Source organism: Anabas testudineus, chromosome 17 (genome assembly GCF_900324465.2).
Source record: "Anabas testudineus chromosome 17, fAnaTes1.2, whole genome shotgun sequence".
NCBI lineage: Eukaryota > Metazoa > Chordata > Actinopteri > Anabantiformes > Anabantidae > Anabas > Anabas testudineus.
In genome coordinates this window covers 14,245,023-14,257,550 of record NC_046626.1, presented here as the reverse complement: position 1 = coordinate 14,257,550, position 12,528 = coordinate 14,245,023, and the positions used below count along the sequence as shown (strand labels likewise).

Below are 12,528 nucleotides of genomic sequence, written 5' to 3'. Positions count from 1 at the left end.
TTTCTGATTGTGTGTTGTACTGCACAATAGTCTACAGAGAATGCTGCATAAATTGAACACTTAGAAAAGAAAACCTAGTTAATGAAAGGTCTAACAGCCTCAACACGAAAAAATTAAGAACAATAGCACTCAGAGAGGAATAATTTTACTGGGCACAATGCAAATCACTTACATGCACATCAATTAAAATTTTATAGTTATGGTGATAAAAGAAGTGGAGATGTAGCATCTTAAACTCTGATAAGATGGCACTGATGTGGTTTTAACATCTCTTCCACTTGTTCAGAGTCTCCACACGACGGAAATGGCTTCCATCAGAAATCCTCTTTAGACTTCCTCAGCGCATTTGCCTGCATGTCTTCAATTCCTGAGCCAAGCACTGAGAGAAATAGCCTGAATAATGACATCTGGTCAAAGGTGTAGTGCAAAAAAAAAAAATTGCTTCACCCGTCCTATGTCAGCTCGTGGCAAAAGCATCACCTCTATTATCCAGGATTTAGATGATGAGGACCTCAGTGTCATTCCGTCAAGTCTTCATTAAGGTGCTGCTGTAAATGCAGATGCTGATGATGAGGAATGTGAGAGCTAAGATTAGATTTCCATCCTCATTTATACAGTTTTTATACAGTATTTATTTGTACTTCGAACCTTTTGGGATACCACTATGACTGAGGAGGATTTTTCTGAATTCCTATATGCAGTAACTACAATACTACAACTATAATATATGCAGAATTCAAATAGAACAAGAAGCTCTTTTTGTCAAGGGTTTCCATTATTTAGTTCTATTGACTCTTGTGTTTAAGTAAACGATTAAGACTTTTCTTGCACTTTCACAAACCCATCAGGGAAAGAATCAATGCTAATAGCTGTCTGATCCTTCTGGTAGCTGCATGTTTACCATTCACTCTTCACCAGTGATGCATGTATAATCGACCGCGCAAAAATATTCCTTCAAGCTAAAGCGCTAGTTTAGATGAAGATCAAGAAACAGATCACCAAATGTCTCTGACAAAGATGAAACTTTACTATGGAGATTCTAAATCATCCAGTGCTGAAATGTACTGTTTTATTTCCGGCAAAGCGGGAAAAGAAATCAATGGTATTTAATTTCTAATGAAACCACTGCAAAGACTTTTAGCCTCAGAGGATATACTGAGATTTACCTCCGCCCCCGGGGTGCTATTAACTCATATTGTTATATTGCCATAATTATGTTTGCAGGGCCTTCACTCACGCCCAGGAATAACATAGTAGAGCTGAAAATGTTTACATTTGACATGATCACAGCTCAGACTAAGAGGTTAGGAGAAGCAGATGTCTCACGCCTCTAAAGGTTTGAATGAGAGCTTAAACAACATTACTGTTAACCTTAATCTTCTGGTTTTCATTGACCAAAAGGCACAAGAACTTATCCCTTCAGAACTGAATAATACGATGCTGTCCTATCATACTGAGTTGGCCTTGAGAACAGACATCTCATGCAACACCTCAGAACAATTTCCAACAGTGTGACATGTAAAGTGCACATCGCCGTCTAAAAAACGCAATAGGACCAAGTCATTTCACGCAAGGTTAATCTAAAGCAGTGGGAGCGACACCCCGGGAGGCGGGGCTTTTTTTGTCAGAGCATTTCACAAGGGCACCCTGGGCGTGTCAGCCTAACATGCGATATTATGATTATGATAATACTAATTGAAAGAATCAGCCCCTGGCAAATAAAGTGGCCGTGATCACAATATTTCTTCATCATCAGTGAGCAGATGTAGTGTCTGACAGGCCTGCTCACTCATGCAGCACAGAGTGACACTTGCCTTATTATACTATATGAGTCTTTCTCCACACAACATCATCGTCTCCAGCCTTCAAGGTTTTGTTTATTGAGTTACATGTCTTTAGATTAGTGAGGAAATATATCTTACACCTCCTCTCCACCTTTAAAAGACCAATTGAAGAGTCTGCGAAATGACAGCAAATGGTGGATTACTGTGAAATTAGAAAGCGTTGAGTAATTATTTCATGCACAAAATTAACTTTCCTTCAGGGAAAGAAAACACAGTTCTTATTTGGGTGTTTGGTATATTGGATACTGTACTTTCTTCGGTTGTAGTAAGCATCAACATAGGGGTGGTGATTCTCGCTCATTTAAAGGGCTCATCTGGTGCCAGATTAAATTAAACCTGAACTATGTTTGCTCACTGTCAATGATGTGTGGGAATGGATTCTGTTGTGATTTGGTGCTATATAAATAAACTGAATGGGGAAGAATTAAAGAGGAAGGAACACAGGTAGGTAATCACAGTAGAGCAGTTGGTAAGTATTATGTTTCTTAGTGATGGGGATAAAGATGCAGACTTGATCTGCCAGGCTGCAGGTAAACAGGTGAGTAATAAGGAATCGTGTCAGTGAATTAACTTCAGACAAGGTGCAAATAAATAGACAGGCAAACTTGTAGTCAGTGAGTTAAGCAGACAGAGGGGCAAATAAGCCAGCACATGACTGAGACAGAGAGTCATTAAACAAAAAAAGCAAAGTGACTATACGGGGCAGAGCAGGAATGCAGGGTGGTTATAAATCAAACACTTGATGAGCAAGTCAGTGGTGGAGTTAGGTGGAGACAGGTGGTACAGTGGAAAACAGAATAAAAGCAGGCGGGTGAGTAGGGGCTGGGTCTAAAGGATGGAGAGGCAACATGAGTGAAATGAAAACAAATGTGACCTTAAAGTGTCCATGTTAGCAATGTTTTATGAAATCAAGGAAATTCAAAGACAAATCAGGAAGAGATGACATCAATATGTCTTAAGTACAAGTACAATAACTGTTATGATGCAAAGGAAGCTATCCAGCAATTTTTATTCAAATGTCCTCCTTAGCTAAAATATACTGCTGTTTTCATGGGAACCAGCTGTTCCACTGTCCTTCCAGTGGGCTAATTAGGACTCCCACCCCAAACCATTTCCCCCCCTTAGCCAGGATTGTTCTTCACTCTTTCAACACCTCCATTAACTAGACCCCAAGTGAATGTCCCTGCCTGGTTTATAATGTGACTGCTCCAATAAAAATTCTAAAACGTCATAAAGGGGTCTAATTGCCTTAGTTATCTCTTAATCTATTCCTGCTGTGTACTTGGGTGTGTTTGAAAAGAGCACATGGCATAATGTTGGCTTGTTCGAGCTACTGTGCTGTCTGTGATGCGGTGTAGAAAGCTAAAACAATGAGGGGTTAGTGTAGTCTGTGCTAATATGTGAAACATTGTTTTAGGAATGAACAACAGAATATCATTTTAAGGCATTTTTCACACACCACATTTACAAAATTGCGGCTATATACGGCATGTACTTGGATACCTCTGCTGTTGTCTGAGTCCAAATAGAAATCTGTGCCGTCTGCACCAACAAGTCTGTTAGCAGTGCTGTGAGAAGATTTATTCCAAAAAGAACAAAACAAAGACAGACAGAGCCGATTTATTCAGGTGGCACCATTATTGTAAGGTGGGCTGTGTATTCTTTGCATCTGAAACAAAAGGCTTTAGAAAAGAAAAAAAAAAAACAGACTGTAGCTGACAAGTCCTCTCTCATCGACACCCTAATAACTCACACTTCCGACTTCCAAGAGCTCCAGTAATAACACAAACTACCAAAACGTCATTTTGGATCATCCACTTGAGCTTCACATGGCTAAAAACAACCACTTAGATTATCCTCACAGTGGCAAAGGAGCAAAATACACACATGCAAATACACACAGGACATGCATCCGCAACAAAAAGCACGACCGCATCAACTTGGATGAAAGGTGAAAGCTTGAGCTGAACTTTGGAGCAAGTGTGTTGTGGTGAAATCTGCAGAATAAAAGGAAGGACGGTGTCGACTCTCCACCCGTACTGCTGTACTTCTCTCATTAAAGTGCTAACTCTTATTACCCACTGTGCAGACACATCTTCCCTTCCGTTGAACATGTGTGTTTTTCTTTATTCCTCAGGGCAGCACTTTTGTTTTTAGCGACTCCATCCAGAGAATCCATTTTCTGGCTCAACAGGAGTGTGGTCTCCGTTGTTTGCACTGCACTCAAACACATTCACACATATAACCATACAGTGCATTCACACATACTGACACACACGTTTAGTGCATACATCACAGTAGCACCGCTACACTTCATAGAACACATCATATTTACTTCTGCCACTACCACAGCATCACTCGATTTACATTAACCATATGCGATGCAGCCACCTTGCTTTGCTTTTTAACCTTTTACATGTTATTGAACTGATGAAAACACGTGAATGTCGTAAAGCTACTAGTAATTTTTCATTCCACTTCAACGCATATGTTAATATGTATGTTATTGCTTATGAATTACTTATCACTGTAATTTATCACTGCGACACCTTTGCAACAATCAATTCTGCTAATGTTGTGGGTAAGATATTTTCTTCTATTAAATGCATATGCAAACACAATTTGTCAACAGACACAGCTGTTATTCATTGTGGCCCGGGTGAATATACTGTATGCTATACAACAAAGGGCACAATGCAAACGCAATGCCAACATCAATAGTACAAAGCTGTATGTTTATCTAGTGCAGCCGCGGGATTTGCAGCATCTCAGCTTGAGCTCTGCCCACTATAATGATCTGCTTTGACAAACAAAACAACGTTGAGAAGAGATGGGATTTCCATTCTCCCTTCATAATGCACGGACAGTTCCCTGCTTGTGATAACAGTGTATTCATCATGGTTCACTATGGAAGCAGAGTAAGCAGCACAATGTAGGCAGATATTTGCAAAGATACCGATGACAACAGCTTGTTTAGTTTAGCATATTAATTGCAGTATAGCCGGCTGCCTCAACCCTCTGAGAAGTCATTTACGGTCTGTAAACATGAAAGTCTTTTTAACCACTGCTTTAACCACTGCCTTTTACTTCGGATGGAGCAGCAGTGGTCAGGGGTTTTCGTCCATGAGAAATATGCTCAGCATGTCGTTCTACTGTTTTGCAGCGCGGTGACTCAGAGGAGTAGGCTGGCAGCATTAGGACACAAACAGATTGAACTCAACTGCTGACATCCACAGCCAAATGAACTGGGTATCAAAATGCTACAATGAGTGGGACTTATCACTTGTGCCACCTGAGCAAGGCACAGAACAGTGTGTTACTGCTGAGCTGCACTGTCAAATAGCTTTAAGCTTTGATTAAGTCACCTTGATGCTGCTACCACTGTGCGCTGATATTTATTCAGCAGCTGTCAATTAAGCGAGTGCAGTAAGAAGCTGGTACTAAAACCCACAGTCATGCAAAGTATCTCAGGCTGGCTCATGAGATAATTTTACCCTTTTGTGCTGTAGGGAGTCATGGTAAAGCTTATAACTCATATTCTGTCCTGTATACACTATAATGCATAGCTGGTGGTGACTTAATATATTCTATTTAATTTGTTATCACTGTGACCTTTTGCTGAAATTTGTTCAGTTGCTCTGAACCCAGAAGATCCCTTAGGTGTCCCAAGGTGCATTTTGTGTCATACTCCCTCCTGTTTTCTCTCTGCAGAGGGATTCTCTGTGCCCTGCTCTGAGCTGCTTGATCCCTTCACACGCAGCCTGCAGATAGTCTCACACTTTGGAGTTTGACACGGCCTTTGTCAGCCAAAGGAGAAAAAAAAAAGTGCCTTTTTTATTTAGCATAACAGTTCACTTGCACAAATTACATTCTTTAGAATTAGGTCAACTAGTCTCGAAGGACAGAGGATTTTCTTCAAAGGGCTTTCATCATGCCACTGGCAACAAAACTGACAGCAAACAACAAGAATTTCAAGTGATTCTTTTGCAATATTAAAAACCTAAAAGCACATAAAAATACCAGTAATAATCATAAGTTACATATCTGTCCACTGTACACGTGATTAGTCATCCTCCACTGGGTGAAACCAGAGCTTCTCTGCAGTCCATACTGACTTTACCATATAAAACCCTGAGTCATGAAGTGCCCTAAGGCTCAGAATCACCAGAGAAATCCCACATAAAATCAACACTCTTTTATAAATCAGCACACAATCCGAGGCTGAGCTGAGTTATGTGGGATTAGTCTTACAAATGCCTGTGGGTCATCAGAGGCTGATAGATGCAAGCGTTGCGTCCATGCAACCCTGATGAAATGTCCCTCGTCTGAGCTCTCAGTGATAGCTCTGTTTATTCGAACACACAGAGTGGATGTTACTGAGAAATATGCAACACGTCATGAGATATAGGGAGAAGAGAACGGTTTCTTATATGATTCGCTTTCTGCAAAAGATACTCATCTGTACTGAGCTGATCTCGTAGGCTTTATTTAGCAAATGTGCTTCTCAAGCATATCCTCATTATTGTGATTTACAATAATTACCTTTTTCCTTAATACTTCCAGAGACCTGCAATTTTAAGTTATAAAAAACAACGTACTGTTCTGTATCTGATACAGCAAAAGACAATGTTGTTGTCTGATTTGAGTAAGCAGCAGCAAATCTAATGATTCTAATTTGATGGTTCGTAACACATTTTGAATGTTTTTTTTTTTTTTGTTTTGTTTTTGTCCTTTTGTTCGGTTCCAACTTGATATAATTGAATGGACATGTGCTGGGGACTGTACAAACATTTTAGTCGGTTCCAAAAGGTGGAAGGTCATGTCCTCTTTCTTTAGAAATATTTTATATTACTGATGCTCAAAAAAAAAAACTGATTAGAAAAAAAAAACAACATGTAGTTTAATCTCGAATCAGTGAAAGCTGTGTGATACAGACCTCAACTTTTTCGTAGCGACTATTGATAGCGGGGACAGTTAGGACATTATTCACCACACGGACAAACCAATATTCAGATGCTGAGCTTGGCAGAGTGTGTTACACGTCTATGAGTACGTGATGTGAAAGCACGGGGTGGTAAAATGAGAAGGGGTACTTCATGTGGAAGCTCAGAGGGAGCTCAGAGAGAAAGCCTCATGCTGGTGAAAAGGTCATGTCTCAAATTTAACAGGTAAACAGCCAAGATATTAGTCTCAGTTATGAGCCACATGTCTGGTTCAGACGAATTTTATCGAGCAGGTTTAAAATTTAGGAACCTTTATATTTAATGTTTGCCTTTGCAGTAATATTTGCTTACTTCTACTATGAGTTTTAGCAAGCAAATCACTGCCAGGCATGTATCTGTTTGTTGTCATGATCTGGCAAATGTTGCATAATGCTGAACCTTAAAATCATAACTGGGTTTATATGATAAAGTGATAGAAATCTATTTTAAGAACTCTCCCTTTTTTCCAAAACTGTGCTCACTGAAGTGTAAAATCTGACACTGCTCCACAGATAAAGCATGGTGTGTGGAGTCATACTCAGTTATTACAGTCACACCGAATTGTTTTGTTTGTGTTTCAGCACTGCTGACAGCCATGAAACAGAAACTGTACAAAAATCTAATCAGTCATCTAAGGAGACTGCGCTAACCTGACAAATGGCTGCACTGTTTGTTTGTTTGTTTGTTTCAACGCTTAAATTGAGATTTATTTGAGCTTTCTGAACAGGTAGAGGTGGGAAAAACCTCTCTCCTGTCTCAAGAGCAGACGTGAAAATGACTTGATGTTTGCTCAGTGTGACAAACCACTTAGGGAGAAGCTTGAGGTTTGGTTGGGCACAGAAAAGGTCTGTCACACGTCACACACACAGCACACACCTTGCATCCTCCAGTGTTGGTACGTATAACCACGATGGCTGATTAAACCTATGCAAATGTCAACCATGGGCTGACCGAGTCAGAATAATGCACATGCAGTAGTTTGTTATTAAGGGGTTGTGTGAGAACTCGGCTTCACTCCTCATCTGAGCTGCAAACTCTGACTTTATATCTTATTGTTATGTCACATTGTCAACCCTTCAGTTTGGATTATTTATAGCCTCAGAGAAGAATATCACACAAGTTTGGTGTTACCTGAAAACCACCTGTATTTCCATTGTTACCAGCAGGACCCCACACACAGCTGCGCAATACGCACCACTGTTTCTCCCCCAACACTTTTCCGTGTGAGCGCACGCCACTTTTCTCCCATAAATAAACATGACAGGCGGGTGGCAGGTGTGAAATGTCAGTGACAAAGCCAACGATCCGGTCGGTTCTGTGCGTCGCCTGTCTTTCACCGGGTTGCTGCAGCACGTGGATGGATGAGCGGATGCGCGGCTCTGATTGGTCAGACGCGCGCTCCCAGCAGGACAGCTCGGCTCTCTCTACTTGTCATCACCGCTTCTACCGATTCACAAGCTCCATGAGCAGCTCCGGGCTCAGTGCGTCCGTCTCCTCTCGGGTTTGGAATTAAGCTCGCATCATTTAGAGCGGCGCACCATGGATGCTACCATTTACCAGATCATTTTCGGAGAGCTCGGGGACCTAAACTGTAGTTTGATAGATGCTTTCCAAGACACTTTTTTGGAGAACGCTTCATTGTCATTGCTGAGCACTGATGGTAAGATGGAACTGTTTCTCTCTTCTCTTATTACTAAGATGTGTTTAATTGCGACCTGGACCTGGAACTACAAGCCTTTTCATTTTGTTTTACTTTATTTATTTCTAAGGTTTATATTGCAATGCCACAACCGATGAGATTGGAACCTGCTGGCCGCGGAGCATCACCGGGAGGATTGTAGAGAGACCCTGCCCTGAATACATCAATGGAGTCAAGTACAACACCACCAGTGAGCTATTTACCTGTGATGAGAAAAGTTCATTGACACATTTGTTTGTAAAACTGATTAGTTAATTGTGAATGATACAGATTAATGACAAGATACAGTAGATGTGCTGATTTGAGATAAATGTTAATTTCTAAATTGCCTGCAAGTATCATTTGTTGATTTTTAATGTATTAATTGGATTATTTTGAGGACCTATGTGTGGTCTGATGATCTCCTGTCTGTTCTGTAGCAGCGATAACAGTGAATATCAATGATCATTACACCTTGTGTCACTGGAACAGTTGCATCAAAATGAGCCTCTGTGCAGTTAAAGGACAGTTCCACTTAAAATCACTTACAGCGCGGCTGTTATGTGATGTGATGGCAGTTGTTCGCTCAGTTTGCAGGATGGTGAATTAACAGATGATTGAGCAAAGCTGGACAATGTGTATTGTGACTGCAGCAGGTGAGAAAAAGAAGGAGCAATATTCGCTGTTTGTCTAGTTTTGCACAAATGCTCATCATACAATAAAACTGTCAGACATGCAGATTTCTTTTGGGGTGCATTGTCCTGAAATGCACTGCAGTCTTCAGTTTGTGCTGGAACATACTGTCAACAGTGCAGCACCATATCCCAGCCACCTCAGTGCAGAGTTGAATTAATCTCTTAAGCCTGGCTTTTTTATTGAGCTTCACATTAACACAGAGTCTTAACATAAAGTGGCAGTCAGACTCACTTGATTTTTGGATTCAACAATATGCTAAAAAACGATGCTTTTAATATACTGGCATGTAAAGCTGAGCATTTCCCAACCCAAACAGTATCAGCCAACAGTTAGGCCGGGCTGTGAAGAGCATATCACAACTCTCTTCCACACCAACACTGTTGCATTATGTAACGCCAGTATTAATCATAAGTCTGATGAAGTTGTTGACACACTCGAAAATGTAAATTACAGCATTATTACATTATTTCACAAAATAACACGCCACAGAATAACTCCTGTAATGCACTGAGAGTAAGGGGCCAGGGTGACAGTGTTAGAGTGTCCAAGACTGGATTTTTGATTTAACACGGCTGTTATCTCAGTAATAGGCTCAGGTGTGGCGCCATTACCCACTAACCCCAACACCACACACACTCTCACACACACACACACACATCGCGTAGTGTGCCTCGTCACCTCTTATCGCATTGATTCACCCTTTATTCTGCTGGGGCTCGTTCTTAATTGGACATGCCTGGTGCTTGGATCCACTCAGTGTGAAAAGCGCAGTCATTTGCCATGACAACATTCGCCGAGATCTTCTGTGATGTACATCTTCTTTTGCTGATACACTTAAAGATCGATATAATGTTTTTGACTGTCTGGGGATTGTGGGAGATTGTAATGATTGAGTAAAGCTGATCTTAGAATCAAACTAAAGATTTGTTAAATACAGAAAAAGTGGTACTTCTGATGCCTTCTACTGTTTTACCATGACTGATGACTCTAATAAGAAAAAAATGAGCACAGAAATCAAAGAAAAACAAATTATTATAGGAAAATTAAGTCACATTATTGAACAGATGGCAGTTCTGTGGTGGAATGAAACAGGTGACAGATTTTTTTTTTTGTTCTCTAGCACAGAGGCCATGACTAAGATAATTACACGAATCATTCTTCCTGACAGCAGATTTTACAGGTTTTATTCTTGCAACGTCAACATTTATTTTTAAAAGTGTCAATTTACTTTTACCAAAGATTGGACTGCAGTGTTGACTTGTGTGCTTTGTAATGTTCCTGCAATGTGACTAGCTGCTTAAATGATTTTCACAACTGTGATTGATACAGTATACTATTCTTTACTTAGCAGTTGGTAGAGCGGTTGTCCATTGACTCTGGTTTGCAGCCTCTTGGCTATATGTCAAAGTGTTCCTGGGCAACTCACTGAACGTCTGAGTCCAAAACATCCCCTGTCACTGAGGTGCCACAGGCCAGTGCACTCTTGGTTCCTGTCCTAAGCCTGGTGCAGGGTTTCATTAGGGAGGGCATCCAGCATAAAACCTGTGCCAAATAAATGATCATGATACGCTGTGCTGAAAGAGGAGAGAAAAAAGGAAAGAATTAAAGTAGGGGAGAAATGGTGTATGAAGGAATTTTAGTTTGTCCACTTTTCAGTGGCAAAGTGTTTTACAGCCTGTTTCACATATTGACTGGAAATATTTTGGGACTCTAATCAGTTTTTTCTCCACAGGTCCCCCTGTTGCAGACAATAATAGACTAGTGGATCATGCAATTTTGTATCAGGGGCTCTGTGGAAGACTAGATTGGTTTAGCTGCCTGTGATCAATTGTCATATTTTAAAATCTGCAGTAATAACAGAAGAATTTTAATAGGAAGGTGAGAATGCTCTGCAACACTTTTTAAATGCACGTCTGATCATGTGAAGGAGCATAACAATAAGTGGATTATGGCAGCGGTGCACACACGCATGCAGTCTTTTTGAGAAGGTTGATGGGGTGGAAGGGTTGAAGGGATGGGGAGAGCTATATCCCTTTCTGTCCAGTTGTAATGCTTAGCTATGCAAGCTGCCTTTCACGTGTCACAATTAACTGTTTCAGTCTTTAAACAGATTGAATTCATCTTGATAAATATCAATGTCAGTTTTACAAACATCCCGCCTATCAAATGCAATGCATCAGGGTAATTTAATAAGTACAGAATTATACATTAGTTTTGGTTAAAGACAGCAGAGAAGCCTTTACAAAACTACCAAGTGCATAACTGACACCTGAATTACAGGATGCTGCACGTTTTTACAGTGTGATATCAGCACTGAGACAGTGGAGGTGATTATCTTCATCCTGCTGAGTCACATTTGCAGCACACATATGCAACCACAAATAAATAAAAATGTCAAACTGCAAAGTAGGCCAAACTAAGAATAGAAGTAGGTCTTAACATCACATGAGCAGGTGTTAATTAACAAAGAGCAGTTACACTAAAAAACAATGAGTCTTGAAAAAAAAACAACTCAATTTAGAAATTTAATTGATTGTTAGTCTGTGCATGCTGAAAACTGAAACCTAACAAGGCATCTCACACATTCACACTCATATAATGTTTGACCTGTGGCGACTAACAATAGATTTTCTTCCATTTGGCTTCTTGATATGTCTCAGAGCTGAAGGCGTAATGCTTTCGGTCTGAATATTAGAGAATAGATAATATAATATTATCCTGGGGCACTGTGATATTTTAAGGAAATGCGCCGTGTACTCCCACTTCCTTAACACTGGACAGCACACATGCGGTATCTTGTGCAAAACCCTGTTGATGTTCTGTGGTACTTTGTTGCAGTTCTTTGAAACACAATTAGAGGTTTGTAGCCTTAACAAGCCTGCTCAGGTAAGAAGCTTTCAATTCCTTTTTATTTCTTGAAGCATATATAAATATTAATGAATGTCTGTGCTTAAGAGGTTTATGCATTTTTAAAACCTGCCCCGCGTCCCTTTGTTGCTGCATTTTTTTGGTTATTTGGTTTATGAAATGCACATCAGCCCAGTCAGGATTCAGATGTTAGAAGTAGTTTCAAGCCTGTCGTCGTCGCTTCTTTGTCAATACCATGTGATACAGTATGTGTTCTGTGAAGCTTCAGGTGAGATGTTCACAGCGGTATAGAGGAATGATATCAACAGTGAAGTGTCGGTTTGAAAACTCAAGCCGAGTCTCTGTGACCTGTGTGTTTTTCTCTGCTCAGACTCTCAAAGCGTAACTGGAATTATTCTATTCTGCCTTTGGAAAACTCCCCTCATCCCTGTGTGCCTCTGTTCACTGCCACACAGGAGAC

General features: G+C 40.4%; 1 protein-coding gene across 1 annotated transcript in view; it reads left to right on the top strand.

Annotated features, from left to right (window-relative positions):
* Nucleotides 1-8,319: 8,319 nt before the first annotated feature.
* The window catches only part of LOC113171357 (corticotropin-releasing factor receptor 2), a 30,808-nt gene continuing 26,599 nt past the window's right edge, over nt 8,320-12,528 (top strand). Inside the window, exons 1-2 of the mRNA XM_026373656.2 lie at nt 8,320-8,486; nt 8,596-8,715. Of these exons, the coding sequence (XP_026229441.1) occupies nt 8,366-8,486; nt 8,596-8,715 (241 nt within the window). The 5' untranslated portion in view covers nt 8,320-8,365. The remainder of the gene's footprint in view (nt 8,487-8,595; nt 8,716-12,528) is intronic.